This window comes from Triturus cristatus, chromosome 3_2, assembly GCF_964204655.1.
Source record: "Triturus cristatus chromosome 3_2, aTriCri1.1, whole genome shotgun sequence".
In the NCBI taxonomy this organism is placed as follows: domain Eukaryota; kingdom Metazoa; phylum Chordata; class Amphibia; order Caudata; family Salamandridae; genus Triturus; species Triturus cristatus.
The window spans coordinates 701410599-701437221 of NC_140584.1; the positions used below are offsets into that span (position 1 = coordinate 701410599).

General features: G+C 51.5%; 1 protein-coding gene across 9 annotated transcripts in view; it reads right to left on the reverse strand.

Moving 5' to 3' along the window:
* SLC39A10 (solute carrier family 39 member 10) overlaps positions 1 to 26623 on the reverse strand; it is a 449258-nt gene that overhangs the window by 239506 nt on the left and 183129 nt on the right. For all 9 annotated transcript variants that reach the window (XM_085648771.1, XM_085648766.1, XM_085648773.1 and 6 more), the window contains one exon: positions 24957 to 25137. In XM_085648771.1, the coding sequence (XP_085504897.1) occupies positions 24957 to 25137 (181 nt within the window). The remainder of the gene's footprint in view (positions 1 to 24956; positions 25138 to 26623) is intronic.

Genomic DNA, 26623 nt, shown 5'->3' on the forward strand with positions numbered 1-26623 from the left:
TGAACACCCGAGGGGCACTGGTAAGGCCGAAGGGGAGCACGGTGAACTGAAAGTGCTCCTGACCCACCTTGAACCGCAGGTAACGCCGGTGGGCCGGCAGGACGTGGATGTGGAAATATGCGTCCTGCAAGTCCAACGCTACCATCCAGTCTCCAGGGTCTAGGGCAGCTAGAACCTGAGCCAAAGTCAACATTTTGAACCGTTCCTTCCCGAGGAAGGCAATGACGTTCCAGAGGTCCAAGATAGGGCGTAGGCCCCCTTTGCCCTTCTTGGGAACCAGAAAGTAGTGGGAATAACAACCACAACCTACTTCTGGGCTCGGAACACGCTCGACGGCCTCTCTGGCCAAGAGGGCCGAAACTTCCTCTCGCAGAGGATTCAAATGATCCTCCGAGATACGGTGGTGCTGCGGTGGCATGGCTGGAGGGGTCGTCTCGAAGGGGAGGGAGGACGATTTGCAGCACCCACCCGTCCGAAGTGATGGTACGCCAGTGGAGCAGGTGATGGCGAACCCGGGCCCCCACTGGCGAGGAATGGGCCTGAAAGCTCGGACTAGTAAGGCTTTGAGGCGGATGCTGCCGGGGTGGATGTGGACTGACCGCGTTGTCCTCCAGTACCGCCTCGGTGGAAACCACGTCCGCGACCGCGTGCAGGCTGGTTCTGTTGCCGGTGGCTAGGCAGACGTAAGGAGGTGCCCCTTCCTTGGCCACGAAAGGAGCGAAAAGCCGAAGTTTGTGGCCGCGGGGCCAAGAGGCCCAAGGACTTGGCCCGGGAGTCCTTGAAGCAAGCCAGCGCACTGTCCGCTTTCTCACCAAAAAGGCGAGCGCCATCAAAAGGCATGTCCATGAGAGTGCTCTGGACATCCCCTGAAAAGGACGTGGACCGCAGCCAGGCGTGACGTCGAAGCGCCACCGTGGTAGAAATCGCCCTACCCAGCGAGTCTGTAGTGTCGAGTCCACATCGGATGGCATGGCGCGCTGCATCTCTCCCATCGGCCAGAGCCGAGGAAAGCCGTCCCCCGGGCCTCCTCCGGGCACAGGGGCAGCACGTCCTCCACCGTATCCCACAGAGAGTGGGAATAACGGTCCAAGAGACAGGCGGTGTTCAAAGACCGCAGGCCCAAACTGAGCGAGGAGAACAGCTTTTTACCGAACTGTTCCAGTCTCTTGGAATCCCGGTCCGGTGGAGCGGACGGGAAGGAGGATTGGGAGGTAGAGGCCTGGATAACCAGACTCTCGGGGGTGGGGTGTTGGGACAGAAAACTGGGATCGCCCGGAGCAGGGCGGTGGCGCCTGGCAACGTTCCTATCCACAGGAGGGACTGTGGAGGGCTTGGACCAGGTGCCCTGCAGAACGTCAATGAGGGCCTCATTGAATTGCAGCAGAGGCTCAGTGGAGCATGCGGCAGACTGAAGCACCTCAGTGAGGATGTTAGTCCTCACAGCCACGGCAGGCAGCTCAAGCCCAAGGGCCGCGGCCGCCTTGCGCAGCACCACAGAAAAAGCTGCACCCTCCTCCGAAGCCACAGTCGGAGGAGAGATGAATCCAGTGTCCGGTGAGGTATCCAAATCACTGGCCTCCCCCAGTTCATCTGCCCAGTCCTGTGCAAGTTGGCCCTGAAGGGCCAAAGGGTCCACGGACCCCTCCCAGTCGCCCCAGTCATCCGATTCCTGGTAAACAGGAGGAATGATCGGAGCCGGTCGATAGACATAATGGGTCTCTAGCGGCGTCGGGCGGCGCCGCATCGGCGTCGGGACCGGACAGGGGCTGAACCGGGGATCGACGTCGACCGGAGTCGGAGGTGGCACCGGTGTCGATGCCGGCGGAGGAGGCGTGACAGGCTCGGGCCCCTCGGGGACCTGCGGCATCTGGGCCGGAGCCTCAACGGCACCGGGGCCGGATCCGCCGGTGCGCAAGGTCGCCCAGTCGAGTCCGCGGGGCCCGAAGGCGCGCTAGCGGGCGTCGACGGCGGGGCCAGGCTCCTCATGGCCGAGAGGAAGGCACTGACCTCCGCCGGCGTCGCGTCAGTCCCAGGGACCGGCGGGTATGGGGACGTGCGCGGCGCCTGCGGCTCCGGCGGAGCCACGGGGGTGGAACCACCCTGACCCTCGGCCGAGTCGCGCGACCGGCGAGGGGAGTCCGAAGAGCGGGGTCGCCTCTTGGATTTCTTGGAGCGCATCGACTTACCCGAAGTCTTCGAGCCAGACGAGCGACGATGTCGGTGCGGCTCCGCGACCGATCCTTGGACCTCCTCCTGGACCGGGATCGAGAGGGGCACGCAGCCGAGTGGCGAAGCTCGAGAAGCTTGCAGGACCGCTCCCGCCTAGCCTTCGAGATCAGGGCCATACAATCGGAGCACGACTCCGCGTCATGGTCGAGGCCCAAGCAGTACAGGCACCGGCGGTGATGATCGGTCACCGACATCAGTCGGTGACAGTCGTCGCAGGCCTTGAAACCAGGCATCCTACCGGCACCAGAGTCAAGAAAGTGACCAAAAAGAGTCAAAAAAGTTAGTCAAAAATTGACTAAAGGGGTAGCTCTCCCGGATCGGCGCTTACTGGCGCGGAAAAAAGAAGAACTGACGTCAGCGCGCGAGGGCGGCGGCTAAGTATTCCGACGACGTCATTCCGGCACACGACGCCAACGACGGACGCGGAGCCGCAGACGACGCCTAGCGACGCGCAAGGGGTATTGCTACAAAAATCTTCCGGATCCAGTGTAGGAGAGTAGGGTCTGCTTTCTATGTTCACCCCCACTTTTTGCTTTTGCTTTACTGGTTTTCGACTTGGATGTGGCTGTGGGCCTGATAATCAGACCCACAGCCCTGCTGTTCTCTCTCTAAACTAATAGTATGTACTTTAGGTGCATAACCCATTTGGATAGGCTCACCTTATTGGCCCCTGTACAGTGTACCTTAGGTACCCAGGGCATAGGTGTACCCTAGGCCTACCAGGGGCTGCAGCATGTATTATGCCACCCCTGGCCTGGCCTTCCATTATGACACATCTGACTGATCACTCAGCTGGGGCAAGGTCATGTAATCACCCCTTGCGTAGGTGTAGTATTCCTATACTTATCTTAGATATAGACACATGTGTACCTATCAGCCACTCCTATGGCAGGTCTTAACAATCCTGGAGGCAGAGTGCTTGGTAACATGTGAGATGGTGCTCTAGCATGAGCTGAGCCTGTCTGCAGCTTTCGGAACCATGTCCTTATAGCTGTTCTATGATATAGCCTACCATATACTCTTAAAGTGCCTTATAATCTTATGGTAACTATGGTTTGGCTGTATCAAAACATGTCGTGTAAGGTGTCTAACACTTTGGAATAATACCCCCATCCCATTTCTGGGGATGAGGATATTATCCCTCCCTTCTAGATGGAGAAGACATGTTGAAACCTACTTACCCGGTTAAAGTTAACCAGAGCCCCAGCATCACAAAATGGATGCTGCTGCCACGACACAAGTCTGACCTCCTGCTGCTGGGAGTGATCCCGGCAAGGGAGGCTTGGACAACAGGTTTCCTGCCTTGGGAGGTGCGAGCACCACCCCAGACAGGCCTTAGTGTATTGGGGCAGGGAGGGATGAATGAAACGAGACACTGCCTGGGGCACACAAGGTGTCCCATGCATAGTCCAGTTCAAACCGGTGCTGGGGCACACCAGCCCCAGTCCTGGCGCGAAACTGGACAAAGGGAAGGGGGTGTAACCACCCCTCTCCCAGGTCCCACCCATAAGGCGAGACCTAGCAGGCAACCCAGCCCCCCAGATTAGTATAAGAGTGGTAGCTGGGCCCCAGGAGATTAGATTATCCTGAACCTGCAACTTGAACAGAAACTCTGGACCTTCGACATTCGACGAAAGAAGAAGACTGAAGAATCTCCCTTGTGGCTAAGGAGTGGCTACCCTGTGCAAACAGGCACCATCAAGAGACTTACCCTTTGCTGAATTTCTACGAGGGACCGACTGCAGAGCCCGACCAGAGCCTTGACTTCCAGACTTCTCCGACCCTGATCCACATCCACAGCCGAGCTGAGATCCGTGGAGGCGACGAGAGACGTGGGACCGGCTACCTGGGAAAAGTGGCGAGTATTTTCCAGCGCAGCTTCTGAGGCACCCTCGAAGTTGTGCACCGGGGATTGAGAAGCCCCAACCCCAAGCACCATCTGCACCGAAGATCAGCCCCCCACACTCCACGAGTCCTGCGTGGGGCCCTTCTGCATTTTCCTGCTTGCCGCGTCTGTTCGGTTGCTTGCCCGTTGGCTAGCGGCCTCTGTGACCACACACCTTTAAATCTTCACTGCTGGTTTGGCTCCTCCAGACTGGCTCCCGCTTCTTTGCAAAAGAGAAGCACCCCAGACCTTCCTGGTCTGCACCAGAAGCAAGTCCTCCGTTCTTCGTGGGTTCCGCTTGCCAAGGCTTGGTGAGTCCTAGTTCGACTTCGACGCCGCCGACAGCAATAGCCTTCGTGGGACAGCTGGCCTCCTGGTCCTGGTCGTCCTCGATGTCTCCGGGTACCCGTGGCTGCTGCGACAAGCTTCACCCTTCACCTGCAATCTTCACGACATCGCCTGGTTCCTTCCTGGTTACACGTGGTCACTGGCTAGTGACCTTGACTCTGTCCCTTCTGCTTGTAGGTACCCTTCCCTCTTGATCCCGGCCTTGGGATCCACCGGACACTCTGCACTGACTGCCTGTCAGCAACTTTCCTTCAGGCATCCATAGAAGTCCACGACGAAACCCGACGCAAGTTCACACCTATGCACCCGCAGCCCGTGGGCTAGGTAACTTGGGTACTTCGGTGCTCACAAAGGTAGTGACTATCCTAGTGTCTAGTTTCAGAGTCTCGACTCTCTAGTTGCTCCAGAAGTGTCCTAAAACTGCTTATTTCAGAACTGTACTATTTCTATCGATTATACGCATTACGCGTGAGTGTTTCCACTCTGCACTTGAATCCCGTGGGCCTTCCACTTCCTAACTGTTGGTAGTGTAGTGTAGCCCCAGCGATTTCCTAGGCCTAGGCCTATTCTATTTCCATGACAGTGGTCCTTATACCACTTCTTTAGTATATGGTTTGCGTGGCCCCTAGGGCCTAACTGTATTACTTACCTGTGTGACTTAATGTATGCTTGAATAAGACTGTGTTGTACTTACCTCGAATCTCATAAAGAGTGCTGAGGGTTTGACTAGAATAAATACACTTTATTTTATATATATATCTGTTGTGGTGTCCTTTCGTTTGGTATTTAAGGGATTATATATGGTATCACAGCTGGCTTCACATGCCATTCAGAGTTTAGCCTAAGACTGCTCTTGTCCATGCTACCACTAGGATAGCTGGTCTATAAGGTTGACTTTACAACCAATCACCATAAGGGTTGTTTGGACTGATATAAGGTGTACACTAGAACTAGTGACATCATACATCAGGCCAACTTCTCACATCCAGTATGACGCCTGGGGATATTCTAAGGTGAGGAATCTAACTAACGTGTTTCTTTCAGATACAACAAACATTCGGAGGACAACGGTCCCTCCCCCCCTCCCTACATTTCTGAAAAGGAAGCATCTGTCGCCCTGGAAAGAAACAGTTCAAAACAACCACCTCACAAACAGACTAGGTGCTAATCTAAAACGGTTAGCGAAACAAGAACATGGTGAAGATGGACCCCCCTCCTTATGTACGGATACAGAATCAACCCCCCCTGCCAGGATACCCTGGGCTACATACATCATGGATAGCAAGTAAGTCCAGGGAGAGGAAGAAGAAGTAAGTCATTCAGCACGTGTAGGCCCCGGGATCAAAGCCCCCTCCTCAACCAGCACAAGTAGGAAGAGCGAGCCATGATTGCTGTCAGCTGGCCAGAGAGTAAGTTAGAGGACTGGCCCAATACCAGTAACAGTCCCTCCCGAGGCCACGTCGCCTCTGCCTGAGAGATTGTAGGAGCGGTCGTACACCAGATTTTAAGTGGCATTTTTGGAAGTGTTCGATGCCCGTCTCTTTCAGGCTGCTTCATAGTCACCGGAGCCGTGGAGCGCCGGGCTCCTGGAAAGGTCGGAGTTGGATATCACCGGACGGGAAACCTCTGCGGGGCCCGGCTTGTCGCTCAAGTCCGGCGGCGGGGCCGGCGGGTCGGGGGAACCATAGCCCCGAGTCGAAGCCCGGGAGCAAGGGCGCCCAGACGACACACCCGGCGAAGGGGACGTCTCCCCCGACGAGCATGTTTTCTACAGGACCTGGTCCGGCGCCGCTGAGGCTGGGGCGCAGACAGGAACAGACGTGATGGAGCCCCCTGGACGGGAGAGGAGGACGGCTGATCCAGGAGGGGCCGCTCCTCTGTGAGCCAGGTCCAGGCCGCCTTAGGGGTATCAAAGAAGATCGTTTGGTTTTGAAAGAGGACCTTGAGCCGGGCCAGAAAGAGGAGGCCGTAGCGAAGACCCATATTCCATAGTTTCTGTTTTACCTTGTCTTAGGTTCACCTCTGAGCCTGCACCTCCCTGGTGTAGTCCGGGAAAACCATGATGCGGGCATTCTGAAACTGCAACGGGCCTCGTGCTCTGGCCGCTCCCAGGATGGCATCTCTGTCCCGGAAGTTAAGGACCCTAAGGATTGTGGTTCAGGCAGGTGCACCGGGCTTAGGAGCCAAGGGGCGGTGGGCCCGCTCGACGGCAAACCAGGGCGAAAGAGAGTCTTTAGGCATCCACGAGCGCACCCAGGTTTCCACAAATGTGTACACTCGACCCTGTTCCCCTCCCTCAGGAAAGCCCACAAGACAGAGGTTGTTGCGCCGGGACCTATTTTCGGCATCCTCAGCCCGGCGATGGAGCTCCGAGGCCTGGGTCTGAAGACGCGCCACCAGGGTCTTAAGTTGGCTGATGTCGCCCTCCACAGTAGAGACACGGGCCTCTGCCTCCGTGTCCCGAGCCGTCGCGTTGCGCAGATCTTGACGAAGGAGGGCCATATCGACCCTTACTTATCCAATCTTATTTTCAACAGATGTTTGCGATACGCCTATCGCTTGCAGGATGGCGGTGAGGTCGCCCCTGGGCGCGCCCGACCCAGCGGGCGCCCCACCGCTAGGATTTCTGTCCGCCATGGTGAACCGGTCCATTTTGATTTGGGTGGCCGAAGCCTGCAGGGTTCGATTCTTGCCCATGGCCACCCAAGCCAGAGCCTCCAAACACAGGCGGAGCGAGCAACCCACCCACGGAGGAGGAGGGGGAGCCGCCGACACCCAGACCGTCGATACTCAGGCCCGGGTGCCCGAGATCCCCCCCGGACCTCGGGGAGGCCGTCTCAGCTCGACTGATCAAGCGCTGCGATGGACTGCGGGCTGCGTTCCAGCGGAAAAGGGCCACCCCCACAGGCGACCACAGTGGCAGCAATGACCAAGGCCGGGCCCCCGGTTCAAGCAGAGCAACTTCACCCCGAGGGGGCAGGAACAGACGGGCCGTTCCAGGGGGCGAGGCCCGGAGACAGGTGTGAAGGGGATCCTCAAACTCCAACCATCCGGTCCGAGGAGGGCCCTCCCCGACCGGGAGCGCGGTGAGGGGCAAGCAAGGCCTGCAAGACCAACCAGGAGGGGCAGGAGACGCCCTCACGCCGCCACCCGATACAGTGGCCGACATCCACTCCATCGCTCCCCTCCAGAGGCCTCCACCAGCCGAGGGTCAAGGGAAGCACCCCCAATCCCCGGCACCTGAGGATCTGAGAGCGCCGGAGTGCCCACTGGAAGCCCCCCAGCGCCGGAAAGCGGGTCCGGGTGGCCCAGGCGAGCATAACCAGTGGTGAGCAAGGAGCTAGCTTGTCACCGGCTCGGATGGAGGATAGAAGGATCTGGTCACAGACTGTAGAGGGAGCAGAAGCGTATGGCGGCAAGGAAGGGAGAGGAGGGGGGGCAGGGGCACCAAGTCACCCGTCCACCCCGCCACCCGACATGGTGGCCAATCCCCAGTCCCCAACCCTGTTTACCAAGAATCTCCACAGCACAAGCAGCGGGTCCCTCTACTTGTCCCCGCAGCCTCCAGCGACCCCAGGAGCCCAATCAGGCCCCTAGCCGGGCCCAGAGCCCGCCCCCCCGCCACCCGATCTGGTAGCCGAACAACCACTCACCCCCGGCGGGGTGGGGGGGGAACCGGTCAGGTGGCCCAGCAGCAAGGCCAAGCGCGCTCCACCACCCCACAGGCCAAAAGTCTGCCACCGGCCCTGGGCAGGCCCCTTTGTCCCTGGGGTGGAACTGCAGAGAGCTGTGCGTGAGGCCCGCCCTAGGCTGCGGCGACGGACAGGCATGCAAAGGAGCCCATGACCTCAGGCCCCTTCTAATGGTAGAGCATGTCCAGGCCCAGAGGAGAGGAAGGGTGCCAACATAGTCCAGACGGAAGGCCGCCGCAAGGGTGGGCTGAGACCCACAGCCCCAGCCGTCCAGGCCTCCCCAGAGTCAGTCCCCGGCCTCTCTCTGTCAGCTATTGTATGGGCGATGCTGGGCAGACAGAGCGACTCTTCTCAAGCCCCCCCCCTTCAGCAGCAGTAACTGCACCAAGCTAGGCCGCCGCGGCCCCGCTGGACACCCCCCCCGCAGCTCAGGCCTCGTCGCTCGGGGAGATGGGGGAGAAACACATTGCAGCACTCAGGATAGCTGCGGGGCCCGCAGGTCTCAGGCCAGGGGTGGGGAAATCATATCGCCCGACGCCCGAACCATGTTGATTTTTACCTCGGGCAAGAAGATGTAATGTCTATTTTGTCCGAAGGACAACTAGACATTAAATCGCGTACATGATACCGGCTGTGGACACTCTGGGTCTCACAGCCAATCAGAAAGGCTGGCAGGGAGCTGCAAACGATTTTGAGACCTCTGATTGGCTAGCAGCCCGTGGCTGGGCTCTAGCCAGTGATTGGCTGGGGGACTGAAACTTCAGTTTCAACAAGCGGCAATCTCAGCAATCGGGCGTCTTGCTTCCTTAAGATCAATGGGGTGGACGTGCAGAACATATCTCCATTTCAACACAGGAGGATAGCACAAATATCTCGCTGATGGTGGCGCGACCTGAAACTGGGGTGAGGAGGCAGGGGGGCATTAATGTTTCCAGGCTAATGCCAAGTGAGCTTGCGGCATCCGGGGGGGTAGAAATACAGTTAACTTTATCTTGCTGATTGCGAAGGGAAGAGGCAATGCACACATCCTGCTGAGAGCTCAGCGGATTGAAGTAAAAATAACGGCATTACCGAGTGCCCTGTTCAGATTCCACACGAGAAAACAGAGTGTGTTAACTTGGGGTTTGGAGCGGACTGTTTTTTTAAAGTGGAGCACAGCTATGCAGTGACGTATATTATACTAAATGTGGTGTTAAAGAATTGTACTGGGGCGTAAACGTTTAAAATTCCCGCACTCAGTATCACCACACAATAGCATTAGCACAAACGAGCAATCTGTTTATTTTACCGCATATTGCCTGTGAAAGCTGGTGAATATTAAAAGTGGTGGGCGGAAATGTGAATTGTATTAATTTCCTCTATAAGAGTGCGACAGAAACTGCTATCCGTTGCCTGCAAAGTGCCTGATCGAAGTCGGCTACTTTTTGCCCGGATGAGAATTGAGGTGGTGAACAGTAAGCTGCTGTGTGCTGTTACATAATATATGTAAAGACAAAGAGAAATTCCAGTGTCCCGAATCGGACACTCATTCATTGGTGGGCTAATATAGTATGCGCCTCACATTACACACAATGTGACACGAGTTAACAGTATTAGTCTCGTTCTCTCTCCTTTGCATTATTTTTCTGCTATTTTTTTTAATAACTGCTTGGATCGTGACTGCTTCGTGCAGCCACGTGCTGCAAGCGCCTCTCGGCCCGGTCTCTTTCTCCCCAAAGCCCCTCCTAAGATGTTTCTCGCAGCTCATTACTTGCAGTTTAACTGTAGGGGTCAAACCACATCAGTTCAATCAGAGGACGCCTGGCACCCTCCCCCTTTGGCACATTACATGTTGCGCATTCGGGGGCACACATTGTCTTCTTTCTTCCAGGAGACAACAAAGAAAAGCATTTCCCACTAGTGCTCTAACGTCAGTTGTAACTATTGTGTATTTAGAAGCTACAACGGAACTGGTGGAATTTATAGAATAGAAAATTGGCCAATTGCCTCTAACACTCCCCTGGGACAGAATGTCCTGCATGTTGGCTTGCACAGGAGCCATGCAGCATTTGCAAGAGACGCCCCAGCACTCTGTAGTAGCGTGTCCATGAGCTCTGAGTCACTAATCGCCTTGCAGCAGCCGAATTCCAGTACTTTGTCATAGTGAAATTTACTCCTTTCAGTCTTGTAACCTGCACACCTTAGTTATATTCAGCTCTAAAACGACCCTCTCTCTTGCTCCCTGCTGCTCAGACTGTGTGTGTCATAAACTAACTGAAAAATATCAACACGAACTGCGCACAAGTGCACAACCCAGTAATGCCCGACTAACCACTAGTCCTCGCAACCTCTTCACAGACTCCACGCACACAATTTGTTTTTTGCTAAAGTACCTCAAGTTGGAGTGTTCCTGCGGTTATAAAAATGTTCTCTTTAATCCTTCCTGTTGCTCCAGGGAGTTAAGTTAGACTATATCAACTACTAAACATGCAATAAAGATACCAACAACTCCACGCCTCCTTGCACTAATACACGCTCACTAGTGTCTCTCTGTGTCTGTCTCTCACTCTGTCTCTCACTCACTCTCTCACTCTGTCTCTCTCTCACTCTCTCTCTCTCTCTGTCTCACTCCGTGTCTGTCTCACTCCGTGTCTGTCTCACTCCGTGTCTGTCTCACTCCGTGTCTGTCTCACTCCGTGTCTGTCTCACTCCGTGTCTGTCTCACTCCGTGTCTGTCTCACTCCGTGTCTGTCTCACTCCGTGTCTGTCTCACTCCGTGTCTGTCTCACTCCGTGTCTGTCTCACTCCGTGTCTGTCTCACTCCGTGTCTGTCTCACTCCGTGTCTGTCTCACTCCGTGTCTGTCTCACTCTGATGTGATCAGATTTTCTCAAGCTCTATTTAGGCAAAGAGCCCTCAATGCTTGGTTACATTAGAGGTACATGAAGAATGTTTAGCCTGTTCTACCCCCTATTGTCGCCCCAGAACCTCATGCCCAGTCCAAAATCCCTCTTGATGCCTGCACTTGCCCCTCCACATTATTTTTTATTCTGACTACAGAAATGATTTTTGGGGGTTTTCAGGGTCATAACCCCAGATTGTCACTGGTTCACTGTGTCACTACTAGGTGCATCAAAGCCTCCAAGACAGGCCCGCGGATACAGAGCGGTTTCATTGCATGTGAGCAGAACCCACCCCTTCCACCTCCGGTGACCACAACCTTTTTCAGCAGAGACCCAGTGGCGAGGCACCTCACAGCCTCCACCTCTACCCCAGGTAGTCAAGGGTTGACCCAGCTCTTTGACAGTTTGATGTTGTCTCTGGTGGAGTTCAGTGACCTGCAAGACGGCTGCCTGTGGCTAGCATCAGAAATCTGCAGCAAAAACTTGCACAGCCACCCGTGCATAGGGATGCATGTGCAGTCTGCACATGAGGGTGCCTGTGTTTAGGATGGTCTGTCAGAGATTCCTGCCTGCTGCGCTAAATGTTCATGGTTTGGTCAGTGCATGAACTAATAGAGGTTTCATAATGTCTGATCCCGCATTTCCCACTGATCAACATAACTTTCATTTCAATGAAAGCTGTCCATTATTATACTTGTAGTTACCTGAAGGTGAAAGACCACAAAAAGTTAGAAAGTATTTTGTTTTACCCTGCCCCCAGATTCACTCACCTTGCCTCCCCCATTTCGTTCAGCATCACAGTTCCCATTTTTTTTTTTAATGCACTTCAACCACTGAGCAGACAGCACCGTCTCCAGCCTTGTACACTGGGCCTGCTACCACCGCTGCACTCCCACTGCCCACTGAATACAGTATTTGGGACTTGCTGCCATGGGTGTGACAAGAAATGTTGAGTGGTTGCAGTTAATCACAAGTCCCCGTCTCAATGATGCTCAGCTTTCCACTTCTAGATTTATTGTCTTTTCAACTTAACACTCCTTACCTTCGCTGTGAGACTAACACTTGCTTTTCAGCTGCGTGACTGCTACATGTCCTACATACCTGAAGGAGACAAACTTGAACACCCATTGCTGATCTGCACCTCTTCATGTTAGGGAAGCTTACTCTGCTGCAGCCATTACTAATTGCAAGAGAGCACCCTGTACAGCTACTGTCAGTGCTGCATGTGCTCTTTGTGTGGGAGAAGAATGTGGAGATGTAGCAGAGAGTACACCATAATATAATAACATCACACCTGCCTCTTGTGTATTTGTACTTGTGGATACTGCCTCAGTGAACCATAGGGTATCTGCTACGTGATTTTGCTGCCCCATGAAACTTCATAAGCTCTGCCAAGAAGTGCAGTTATTCCCATCCATACGTTTATCAGCGCATCACATCTGAGGATTTTTGAAGCTGATCAGCTATGAGTAGGCCCTATGATGGAGAACACCCTTCTGTCCTAGAGTTTCATATTTCGACAGTCACTCTGGACTGTGCCAAAAACACTTCAAGAAATGCAGTCTGCCCTCTGCCTCTAGGTACTATTTCTCTACATATGAAAATGTGTTACATGCAAAATAGTTGATAATTGAATGCAGTGCACACTGACACATCTGCACACATGCTGTACAGCCAGCCAGAACAGTTGCATTTAAGAGTGCATGACCATGCCCTGCATAATTGGACTTGCACTTGAAATATATATTGCACAGTATGTTGCACTGATTGCAGTGCAGGGTCTCTCCGTGCAGACCTACCATAGTGATTTATGGAGTAGGTGGGGCAAGTAGTTACCTTTCCAGGACAAGTAGATTTGTGTAACATTTTGTCCCCTGGCCAAGTAGATTTTTTAGAAATTTCCACACCCCTGTCTCAGGCACAACCCGCCACAGTTCCAGCCTCCCCCAACACAGCTGCCCGACCCCGGCAGCCGAGCACCGTCACGCCCCAGGCATCGCACTCACCACACTCGCTGCCTCACCGCGGACCCGGGACAGCCACTCCCCGCAGCTCACAGTGACGAAAACTCCGGCCCTAGCGCCCCTCCGCCGCCACAACCACCGGGCATGACACTCCTCACAGAAATCCTCAGCGCCAGAGCTCAGCAGCGCCGGAGTGGGACGCCGGAGGGGCCGCCATTTTGTGAAAGCCGTGGCCGGCCAGGAGGACAGAACTGGCTGGGAGGTTCCGATCTGGGACTCAAGCACTGCGATGCGACGCAGGTAAGGCCCAGAAATTGCTGCTAGGAATATCGAAGGTGGATGGTTGCGGTTGGGGGCAGAAAGAAGGCGGATGACGGAGGGGATCCAGAGCACTCTCAAAGTGCGACCGCCATCTTGACGCCTTCAGCCACGCCCCATGTTTGGGCCTACTGTTAATGTGATTTTTGCTAATGTTATGCAGGATAGGTTTTATACTTCATGCCTACCTGATTTATGCTTATTGCATGGTCTTGCCAGTAGTGACTGGCTGTGACATTTTTATTGCTGATCTCACATTTATTCCTGTGCTTGTGATGACTCTGGCAGCGTCCCGATTGGCCCTGCTGTGTAAATAGTCCCCCTGTATACTACTACCTGGTGCCAGTTGGCACAGTGTTACCACTGTGATTACCTTGCGACGTGTTCTGCATAATACATATGCTGTTTTTCATGCAACCTGGTGTGGACTCTCTTTTGTAGTGTGCCTGGTGTGTCGCTGGTATGAGTGTGCTGCGCAGAAGCTTTACACAATGCCTCCGAGTTTGGCCTACCCGCTCCACACCATGCTACCCCGTTTCTAACAATGCCTCAAAATAGTCTAATGGAGATAATATTAATCACAGTGCCATATGCATATGTAAAACTGACAAATCTTTGATGTGGCGCACACAAGCGTTCGTATGTATATTCATATTTAACATGGTGCACACTTGGAGCAACAATTATGAGCCTACATGGTTAAAACTATATGTACAGTGGATGCATCTGTACATAATAAACTTAGTGTTGGGGATTTGAACACTGAATTAAAAAATGAATACTAACAGCACTAATTTTCAGTAGATATCAGAGGAACTATATCTATTACAGTGACAACCCCCAGACGTGCAAGAATTTTACACAGCAACAAACTGTAAACATATTTAATCTGTGGAGAGGATGTGATCTTACGGCTAGAGCGGTCGACCTCAACGCTGTGGAACTGGGTTAGAGTCTCGGCAGGGACACTCAACATCCTGTCATTCGGGGCAAATCACTTAATCTTCATGTGCCTAACAGAAAATGAATGTGTTGGTCTGTAAAGCAACTGGTGCTCATGTAAAGCACTATAAACCTATAGAAAATTCTGCCCTACGACTGCAGAATGTTTTAATTAGAGAAACAAAGGCCTATCGGAGCCCAGGGGGTGGAGGGTTGAAATTACCCTCGCTTCTTCAACCTTAGTTCACAGCTCTTGCTGCAAATGGTCTACAGTTAACAGCCGCACACAGGGCCGTGGCTGTTAGCCGTTGAAAAGTCACAGCAAGACCTGTGAAAGAGGGCTGAAGTCAGTCCCTGGTTCTCCCCAGCTTGGCTAAACTGCTTTCTGTAGTTCAGCGAAGCCTAGAAGATCCATGAGCTGAGCAGCATTCACCCCTCCCTCCTTCTGAAACTCTAGTGACACTGAGCTACAGAAGGAAGGGGGGTGAAGGCTGCGTGTCCTCTCCTCCACAGCCTCTGCCTTTAGCTTTCATCTGCCGGATTAATATAATTTCAAGAGGCAGGGGAAAGAGAAGGTCAGAGGCTGTGTATTAGGGCACTGAAACCTTGAAAGCAGTGTGCCTATTTCAGTTTATATAGGTTGCTTCTGCTCACTTGTCTTCAATGCAGTTCTCAACATTCCAATGTTCTTATCCGTATACTGGTTTTTTTAAAGATAGGTTTACTGTCATTTATTGAAACTTTTACATGAGGGAAAATGACTGTTTTAGTCCAAGACTTTTTCATTGATTTTAAGCCGACAAAGAATATACAGGTGTATGTTTAACACAGGTAGACTTGAATTACATGCAGCAATGTATGTACTTTAGGTGTACAGTGGCTAGTCGCCTATGACTATTATGACATCACATTTCCAAAATTAACATTAAGTACCAGTGTCTCTTCTACACAATAATCAGAGCACCCTTTTCCAGTTTCCTGTCCGGTCCCCAAGCTGATCTTGTGTGGCATGTCTTAGATGGCTTGAAGATAAAGCCAATGGATGAGGGAAAACCAGGAAAATAATCATAAAAGTTAATAAAGAAGAAACAACAAAAGATAAAACAAAATGTATCTCCGGGAGTGTAGGTCTTAGTCCTCAAGTGGCAGGCCATGCTCGTTGTAGTCTGGTAGTAGCTATCGGGGTATGTGTGTCATGAGGTGTCTGGAGCAGATAGTTTGAAGTCTAGGGGTGTGGGATGTAGGCAGTTAAAGAAGCCATGTATGTCGACATGCATAAGTCACACATGTTAAGGGGTACAACGTGGAATATTCTGGCTTCCAAAGTCATCTATTCCTTTTTGTGACCTTCCCCTCTGTCCTCCCCGTCTGAGTCAAGTCTCTGGGCTCCCCCACGTGATCATCCGAGTTGTCCTGTTCAGAGGCTAGATCATCTCCCGGGTGGTCCCAGATTGCCATAACTTCGGTCCATAACTCAGCCATGCATTGCCTTTGAATCCCTCTGGCATCCTCTCAAAGTAGGGCTCTTTCTTCTGCCCCAGCCTATGTTGTGACATGTTTAACCCAGGTCTATACACTGGTCCCTGTACAGATCTCCATGCCATAGCTATTCTATGTTTGGGCAAGGCAAGCGGCAGGTCTATAAATCTACAGCCTACTCTGCGCCTCTTCGGTCTGGGGAGGCCTCCCAGTAGACAGGTTGCCAGTGTGCCTAATTCCTCATTAAGTTCCCTACATATGCAGTGGCCACGTATCAGAACCTTGAAAGCTTCCCATTCGATTATGGTAAACAACGCTGTGTCTTTGTTGTTTTTAAAATACTCCATTATGATAGTGTGAAGTGACTTCCTATAATAGGCGTCGTCTATTGACGTTGGTCGAAGCTGCCAAAAAGGGATCACCGGTCTGTCATCTTTTGGTCGGAACCCCAAAAGTAAGGGACCTTAGTCAGAGATTGTCCATCCCAGCAGGTAGTCAGTAGAGAGCGCATATTGGCTCAGCTTTTCCGAGCACAGGAATCTGTCTATTCTAGTGTGAAGAGCATAAATATGGAAACAATAAGAGTATTCTCTTTCAATGACATGTTGGGTGCGCCACAGGTCTGCCAGTACCCAGTGCTATGTCCACTATCTAAGGCCAACTTCTAGTCTATGTGCTGGTGCTCCATGTGTGGGAGTGGGGGTGTAGAGCGGTTCAGGAGCACATCTATAACACAACTGAAGTACCCTGCCATGAGCAGATCTCCACCCACCAATTGCCTCAAAGGAGCTACCAGGGGCGGAGGAACACAAGCTGTTCTTAGTTAGGTGCACAGATGCTCCCTAGTGTCCTCTCTTTCCCTTGTAACCGGCCCTTCACCAGAACATATCAACACTCTTTATCATTTAGGGAGGGGTTCCAGCCTGACCCATATTAGTGTGCCCTTCGCATATGCAGAGAACGATGTGGCGTATAATTGTCCATACCATCTACCGCACAAGCGTTCCACCTCTACTCCTGTGAGATGGGTCTCCTGTAGCATGGCGATGTGCATTCCCCTGCATTTGAGATGTCGGAGAATGTTGTGTCTCTTAATTGCTGATCCCATCCCACCAACATTCCAGGTCATACAGTTAAACCCCTAGTTTCTGTTAGCCATTGAGGTAGGATTGACATTGTTGTCGGCCATACTCTTCCAGACCAAACACAGAGCCACAGCTCCAAGTCACCCAGACCAAACCCCCCCCCCCTCCCGCCGAAAGGAACAATAACAAATGTCCCAATGATCAACTCACCATCCCCAGGGCAGAGCAGCAAAGGCTACCCCGTCCAAACGTATCACAACTAACAAAGCAATAATTAGCGAAGCTCCACCAGACTCTTGGAAGGGGTCTAGTGGTGGGTGTAGGCATGTGTGGCCATTGTACCTGTATCCACTCCGGCCCATGTACAATGTGCTCCCCAGTTGCAAGTATGGGTTGGTATCGCATGTGTATAGGAAGTCTGTATTTCAGGCTCCCAATTAAATTAAAATAAGAAGGTTACCTCGCCTTTCCCTGTACATCGACCTGAACGTGGCTCAGCTGTTTTTCAGGTGGCTGGCGACCACCACTGTTGACTCCTGTACACCACTGGCCAACCGGCAACAGCAAAGCAGAAGACAACAGCCAAACACTAATATGTATATTTCTAGGATATTTTTATGCTGCATCCCCACCATGCCCAAGATTGCACTGGGGTGAGGAAACGGGGTTATTTCTTAAATGTTTTTCAACAGGAGAACTGAAAAGAAATTAATTTACTCCGCTGGGATTGGGATTTGTTTTAACTTATATTTTTTCTTATTGCTTCAACAGTTGTAAACAAGGAGCATACAGCAAGGTACACATAAGTAGATCAGAGGAAAACAAATTCAAGCCAGGACATCAACGATGCGATCACACCCTTCATTTCCAGTTCCCAACTAGTTTCAAACTTGTCCATCCCTTTAGGTCAGACCACAGTGTACTTAAATCTACATAACGAGGTATAATATCCCCATGTTGTATATCCATTTCTTGTGGGAAACCATATCTCCCCATCACTTCCCAATCCAGCCCGGGAAGGAGCACAACAGCTTGGAATGACAACAATACACTTCTATTAACCCCCCTCTAGCGTAATGCCCTTCAGTGCGGATGAAAATATTGCTTTCTGCTTGCTGTTTTACTCCCATACCTTACCATAATTGTCCCAGCGCCCTTCACATTCAAGGGGGCCTGGCACTGAGTGGGTTCAATATGACCAGTATCAAGTCTGTCCATTCAATCAGGTCGTCTGCTTGACCCTCATCGCTCTGAATTTTCTGCATGTGTCCTTTGTCTGCAGCGGCCCATTCTAGGACATCTCTGATCCTGGCCCTCATGGGGGAGTCTTCAGGCTAGTCAATGGATGGCGACACATCTCTTCAATAGCATTATGCCCAGCCTAAAGAACTTTTGTTTCATTTGTTTCCATCTCCCCACCTTCCGGAGAACCCCTAAAATATAATGCGCCCCCCCCCTCCCCCCAATGAAATGTATATGCCAATCGTGCAGGCCACCTTGTCCCAAAAGGCATTTATGGCAGGAAAATACCACACCATGTATTCAGCCTTCGTGTGCCCGCACGTACCGCAGTTCAGGGACGCAGTTGGGTAAACTCCATGCCATTTAACTTGAGAGTATTACGTCATGTGCATATAATTATATTGCAGCAACTTCAAACTGCGCACTGCTACACACTGTCTTTACCATCTGGTAGGCCCTCGTCCAGTACTTCTCTGGGAGCTTCCACTCCAAATGAGAAAGCCACCAGTCCTGTACTTTCAGCATTTTTGTCAGTTTATCTTCTCATAATGAACAATATATACAAGAAACCAGATGCCGACATCCAGGTAAGGCCAGCAGCATTCACAATGTCTGTGAGTTCGTAGAAATCTCCAGAAAGGAAGGACGCACGCCTTTCGCGGAGTGGGCTACTTTAGTATATAGGAGGAATTGCCCCTGGCCCAGTCAAAAGTCCCCTGCGTACCTACAGGCCCATTGTTGTTCAAGATGGCCGCATTGCAAATTCCCTAACATTTGTCTTTCCGTCCATACTCCCTGCCCTCCCAGCGCTGCTCCATGCAGCTGGGACCAAGAGGGGGGTTAGGGGGAGGACCACTGTTACGACCGGCGGCCTCCAGGGTGCGACTGCTGACATAAGACCAAGTGTGGCCTATGTGACATTGAAAGCCGTAGCCCAGCGTGAGGAGAGGGCGAGCAGTGGAAAGGACTGGCGAGGGGAACCCAGAGGCTGTGCGGGTCCCCGAAAGAAGAGTGGCCACGGCACTCCGAATTGGCACCTGAAGGCAGTGGAGATAACAGGCCCCCCCACCCCCTGAAAGGGCGAGAGGCAGAAATGTAGGGGCGGTGTAGGAGAGTAGGATCTGCACTTATGTTGCCCCCACTTTTTTTCTGATGTTAACACTGGTTTCTGGCTATAGTCTGGCTGGGTCCCTGCTAATCAGGGCCACAGTCTCTCTGTTCTCTCTAAACAACTTGGAGTGCATATTAGATGCACTAGTGATTGGATACTGTGGTACCTTATAAGCCCCTAGTATATGGTACCTTAGGTACCAAGGGCATAGGTACTTCAAAGGCCTACCAGGGGCTGAAGCATGAATTATGCCACCCCTGGGAAGCAGACTAAATCTGACACCACAGGCCTGCTACTGCAGCCTGGGTGAGGTAGTGTTAGCACTCCTCACTGAGATATAGGTTCCCAATATCTCACCTGGCACACACGTATAAGCCTATCAGTCACCCCTAAGGCAGGCCCTATCAATCCTGAGGGCAGGGTGCTTGGTTTACATGCAGACCTCAGAGTCTATTCTCTGTGGCTGTTTGTGGACGCGGTTAAACCATATACTCTTAAGTGCATTATAACCTCGCGGTAAATGCTAACTCTGAGATGGCTGCATCAAAACATGTCGTGTTTGGTGCCAAATGCTTTGGAATCATACCCCCACACCAGTATCTGGTGTGGGAGTATGATCCCACCCTTCTAGATGAGTAGACATGTACCTACTGTGCAAACACAGTAGAATCCTGAAAAAGCCCTGGCATCACAAAATGGATGCCACCAGCACAGATACTGGGCTGTCCTCCTGCTGCTGACCGAAACTCGCAGTGGAGGAGGCCCAACAATAGGCATCCTGTCACAGACAGGTGTAACCACCTTCCAGACAGGATTTATTGTATTGGGGCTGGGTGGGTGCACTCCTAGAGTGCTTTGAAGTCCTGCACTGGGGAAGCAGTAGGCTCCTCTGTGCATATGCCAGCTCAAACTGGTTCAGTGGGCTATCTGCCCCTGCTCTGGCGCGAAACTGGACAAAGGGAGGGGTCATAGAGCTAGTCCCTCCCTTCCTTGTAGTATAAGTTAGGAAACCCTTGCCATTGCAAACTAGATATCCCTGGACGACGCTCTGAAGAAGAATCCTGGACCTTGGACGTTCCACTACCATTGGAAGACTGAAGAATCTCCCTTGGAGTCAAGGAGTGTCTCCCCTGCTTGGCAGGCACCAAAACTTTGAATCAACGGTCGCAAACTTTCCCGCTCCCGCCAGAGTCCAAAGTCCCTGCAGCCCCGGAAGTGGATTTCCTGACTTCTCCGAGGCCATCGTGAGTCCCCAGTGAAGCTGAGGTAAGTGGACCCCACGAGTGACGAGGAACAGCAATACCTGGGTACTGTGCACTGTTGTCGAGTGCAATCCCTTCACGACGTTCTACGAACTTGTGCATTGGACCACGTGTGATCCAAGCCTCCAGCAGGATTTCCACCGAAGATCAGAGGCCTACCTCGTCCCGAGTGACCGTGGGCTCCTGTTTAATAAATCCTCAAGAGGCGTCTTCTCGATCCCTTGCCGGCTGGCTTGTGGGTCCCCAGAAGACTTTTCTACAGAACCAAAGGGCTCCGCTGGTTGCTCCAGGCCTGCCGTGACTTACCCTTGCTGGGTGAGTCCCTCAGACGTTGCTGGTCTGCACCGCTGACTTTCTTCACTTTCCACGACACTTGCTGTTGCCAAGGCTTGTTGGCTCCAATCCGGTTGCCGACACCTCAGTAAGCTGCAGACTTCGTGGGACACGCCGAATCCAGCTCCTTGTCGTCGTCGTCGACGCCTCCTGGACCTCGTGGCTGAAGAGTCAAGACACCTGTGATCAGCTGAAATCAACCGACAACTGTGGGCATCCATCTTCCTGGGCCCGGGTCACTGGCAAGTGACTTTGAACACTCCTCTGCTTTCAGGTCTTCTTTCTTCTGAATCCATCCTTGGATTCCACCGGACACTTCTCCTGTCTTCAAAAGCAGCAAGTCTTCTTTGGCTCCCATTGAAAACGACGCCGCGACCCGACACCAAAAGACACCTATGCACCCGGCTTCCCTGGGTGAGGTAACTTGTGCGCTACGGTGCTCCTGTGTGTGTTGGCTCTAGAACTACTTACCCTGTAAGTGACTTGCTTGTAGACTCTCCCGAAGTATCCTAAAACTTTAAAATTCCAACCGCGACTTGCTCCATTGAAGTCTATTGGGAACCGCGGCTGTGTTCTCACACTGCATGCGTCTCTCGTGGGTTCTTTACATACCTGCCTTGGGTGGATTAGTGAGGCCCCAGCGCTTCTGAAGGCCCTAGGCCTTCTCTCTTCTCAAGTCGTTCTTCTTATACTTTTTTTTAGTATATGGTCTGGTACGCCCCTAGGACCCCAGCCATATAAGTGCTTAATTTGTTGTGAACTGTTGATTTTTGCATATGTTCCTGACTTCTAATCTCATAAAGAGATTAGTAGAGTGTGTTAGAAATAAATACATGTATATTTTATATATATACCTGTGTGGTGTCCTTTCATTTAGTAATTCAAGAGATTATAAGGTAAAACAAGCTGCTTTACATTCCTCAGAGACTTAGCCTGAAGGCTGCTCTCCACAGCTACCACTAGGATAGCTTTCTTTAAAAGGTTGTCTTAAACCTATCTACCATAAGAGTCGAATTGGACTGGTGCAAGGTGGCCACTTTAACTAGTGACCAGCATATGCCAGGCCAACTTCTCACAGGCGGGGAAGCGTGCAGGCGGACCATGCATGTCCCGATGGTAAGGAGGAAGCCCTTCCTCCCAGCCCCCGGCCCTAAACAGTTACCTTGGGCAGGTGGGTGAGTGAGATCCAGGGCCACGGACCATGGAGGAGCGGGTCCCATGCTGAGACCAGAGACAGGCCTGCTGACCCTGAGACAAGGGCCGGTCCACCGAGCAGTAACTTACGGGTACACAGGACATGACATGCACTCTACCCTCGTAGGCAGAGCCAGACAGGGGTCAGATGGGCGACATAGCGAACAACCAGATGGCCTGTGAGCCCAAAGGAAAGGGCATTATGGCATAGAGATAGGCATGCTGAGTACACTCTGGTGTCATCCGCTATTGGCGCTGCTTTGCTGGTTCGGCAAGGAGTGCGCAGACAGACTCTAAAAAGGTGATCTGCCCTGATTGAGCTCAGAAAAGGCTAGAGAGACCACTTGGCTGGCAATGGAAAACCAGAGAGGCCGCAAAAGACAGTTCATAAATTGGACTAGCCTTGGCAGGCTGAGGGGAATACCACCACATACCACCGAGAAGCTTGACAGTGCATTGGCATACACAATGAAGGGCGGCCCAGACCTCACAATAAACAAAGCTGGATATTTACACCCGCCCCAAGGAAAAGGCAGGGGAAACACAACTGGGGGAGGCAAGAAAGTCCCAAGGATGCAAGACTCTTACCCTTAAGGACATTATGGAGGCAATACAAGGGGTTGAGGGTTCCTTGGAGACGAAGATAGACTAGCTCACCACAGAGGCCATATTGCGCAGGGCAGACCTCCGAATCATTGGAGAGTAGGTAAAAGAGGCTTAAGAGACAATTACCGCCCTAAATGCAGAAACTAATATTCTGAGAACACATGCGCATGTACTGAGAGTGAAAGCAGAAGCAACGAAAGCAAGGCTGGATGACTTTGAGGGTCGATTGAGGAAAAACAGCATCCTCTTGACCTCTTCTTGGAAGACCCTAGCCCCAACTCGCTCAAGCTAAAGGATCTGTCCACAATTTTCTCCATAGAGCGGGCACACAGGATTCCTGGGCCTCCACAGACACTGGGTGCGGCACAGCGTAGCATCATTGCCCACATATTTAACTAGAGAGACCGAGATGTCCCCAGGCTGTGTGCCATGGTCCGCCACTCAAATACAATTCTGCAACCATCAGCTTCTACATGGATTGTACTCTCAAAGTCCAAAGACTCCATATCAGCTTCGAAGAAGTCAAGAGAACATTGAGAGGCCGTGAGCTTAAATATTCGATGATGTTCCCAGCCAAGCTACGAGTAATGAGTGATGGCGGAAGGAAAAACATGGTACTTTGGGTCTTCGGAGGAGACATGGAAATGGTGGGAGGCCTGCGGGGGGGGAAAGGGGTGGAGGGGGGGGGGGGCAGGGGAGAAACAAGAACTCTGAATCATTCTCACCTACAATACCCCAACAGGACGGGCCTGGATCAGAGCATCACAACAGTTGATGAAGGATGGCCCCAGAGATCAGCCTCGCAGGACAGCATGCTGAGAGCTACAGATTCGACAACACTGGTTGAGGCCAGGGGCACCACCAAAACTCTAAGATCTAGGCTGAGACCAAGCAGTAAGAGTACATACAAGGGAAGTAAGCAGCGTGGCTCTTTGCCCTGTCAACAGAGACTGGCCACCATAGTGGTCATATAAAAGAGGGGAAGCCCCTTGAAGATGGTGCCTCTTCTATGCCAATCTCGCTCTTAAACGCCAAAATTAAAATACTGGCCAAAGGGTGGGCCATGCGCCTCATCACGGCGATAAAATCTCTGGTCCACCCGGACCAGACTGGATTTATGGTCCACTGAAGTACTTAACCTCCGGGACCTCCAGGGTGTGTAGGGACACAGGGCCAACTTGAGTTAACAGCCCCTAGTTCTGTTCCTCAATGCTAAAATAGCATTTGATACAGTGGAATGGGATTACATTTTCGAGGTGCTGGCCAAATTGAACTTCGTCCCATATTTCATGAAATGGATACAACCCCTATATTCAGGTCCACTGGCACAGTACAAAGTAAATGGTGGGCAACCCCGGGAATTCCAACTCCATAGGTGTACCAGGTAGTGCTGCCCTTTATCCCTGCCGATTTTTGCCTGTACACAGGAGCCCTTGGCAGCAAAGATCTGCCATGACCCACTGGTCAGGGGCCTGCAGTGGCAAGGGCAGAAGGCAGACAACGTGTCTCTTTATGCAGACGACAAGCTTCTCTACGCGATGGACTCGGAGCCAACTCTGGATAGACTTATGCAGATCAGCATGAACTTCAGCAACTAGTCCAGATACACCATCAATTGGCATAAATCTATACTATACCTCCTTTGGGGTAAGATACCATGGCTGCCGCATGATCATGCATCTTTACTTCTTTTCATTGTTCCTTTGTCCAGGAGGCCTCACCTTTCTATACCCATCAGCCTCAGGAGGAGTTTTACCAGAGAGTGCTACATGGAGAAACTGCCCCAGTGACTCGTTTTCCAAGCATTGGGTGTCCAGCCTCTACCTCTGCGGCATGTTCAGCCGCCGTGCCACCTCTCAGGAACACTCCTCTCCCCAGAGGTCTACAACACTGCAGGTAGGCGCCAGACAGTCCCTCGCTCTGCCTCAGCTCCGTCACATCTCACCTGCAGGAGAAGCCCTCCATGCAGCTGCCAGGCAGGGCCAATCCAGCTCCCCACAAAAGGCTCTGCTCTGGCAAGGCATACTCTCATCTCACCAGCATCCTTTTATCCTCTAGGACCCCCTACTATTCTTGTTCCTTGTAAAGCTCTAGGCACCATTTTGGGGGAAGCCTGCCACCTGCCGTCTTCCAACCAAGCTCATCAGGGACACTCCACCTGCAGGATTGCGCCACAGCAAAGGCATCTACACAGCTATCTTGTCATGCCCCCGAACCCCACCCACTGAGCCCAACCCCCACCATCAAGATGGGTATTATTGAGCACATGCACATGCACCTTGCACAAGGGCATCTATTACTCAAACACAAATATTCTGGGATATAAACAGTTAAGTGCTGGGTGATTAAAACACAATATTGTTTAAATATACTTTTATACCATACCTGATGCACTACTCTTATCCTTGGGCAAATCCTCCACTTGAAGCTCCCGGAAATGCTTGATGCAAAGTCTTCGATCAATTTGGTAAAGTAGCGCTGGACAGAGGTACGTAAACTGATGTGGTGAAATAGGAGAGTTGACGTTGAGACCATAATAATGAAGCAGCTGTGTTACATTAAGACACTGAAAACAAATAAGAACATAAAATAAGCTGGTTGATTTATCATTTGCTTATAGAGTGCATAGCACCATAATTGCAAAGCCAGCCATAACTGTGCAATCATCTGCAACAACCTTCAATGAAACACTGAATCGTGCTCAATTTAAAGTGCTTTACAAGAATCATTATTCCATTTAGTTAGAGTTCACATTACACAGCTTCTACAATGCAAATTGAAGGGATGCCTCGTAAATACTACATAACGAAAAAACATTGGCAAGTTTATGTTTTCACGTAGTTTCCATCAGTATCCAACACAATTCATACTCAGAGCAAAAATGGACAATAAATAAACAGTTATAGAGAAGGATGGGTACTAGAAAAAGTAGGCACAAACCTACTTGTTAGGAGGAGGAGTGGTTAACTGCTGTCCATTTCTGGCACATGGGGATCCCAAATCAGACTGCAAACATTGAAGTCTTCGCCGCTCTTGGAAGCAATGCTGCCAGATTCAGTAAAGACGAAACACAAGGAGGACAGAAGCTTAGAGGGAGTGCATGGGAGAGGGCGCGCGGCGCCAAACAAGATGGCCGCCTAGCTCCGGAGCTCCGTGTCGCGGCAGAAATGTCGCAGTAAAATTCGCGGCAAATAACTCTCCACACATCGAAGAGAGTTTTAGGCATCAGAACTGCTCCTGATCACCCTCATATGCCTGAAATGGGTGACTTCTTTGTATTTTGAGGTAAAACCTCTCTTTATTGTTCTATCTCCTCTGCGGCCGCCATTTTGTTTTTCCCTGTGAGGATGTCCTGGCATTACACCTCAATTACTATGCTGCTTTCCTGATTTTTGATTATATTTCTGCCATTCTATGCCTGACCAGTCATATTTTTAACTTTAATAACAATACAGCTGTATTTTGAACTGTTTGTGCATCCACTTGTGAAGCTTACCTCACGCACTGCGAGTCTACTTCTTCACTGGTGTTATTTTTTTTTCTCGCACGTAGTTTTTCCTTCTCTACCCTATGGGCAGGAGCAAGAAACTATTACTTACACAAAAGAGATCCACACCTCAGTCTCCAGTGTCAGTATCTTTTCCCTCTGCTGCTGTATTTAGGAAAACTATCACTATGGCGCAATCCAATTCTTCAAAGTCAACTTCGTCACCAGCATCAATTAAAACGCAAATATCATCTGCCGCTAATAAACGCCTTAAACAGGACCCTCCTTCTCCAACAAAGCCTGCTTCTCCGATTTCTCTTGACACTATCTTTGAGGAAATTCGCGCTTTGCGCCCCTTTATCGAGGAGACTAAATCACGCTTACAAGCTATGGACACTAAGTGGGCTTCTATGGACTCTTGTATTTCCACAGTGGAACAGCAAGTTGATGAACTTCAAACTGTTTCTACAAAATTAATTGTCCTTGAGAAGGAGGTCCTTTGGCTAAAGAAATCTGCAGAGGACTTGGAAAACAGAAATAGGCGCAACAATCTACGCTTATATGG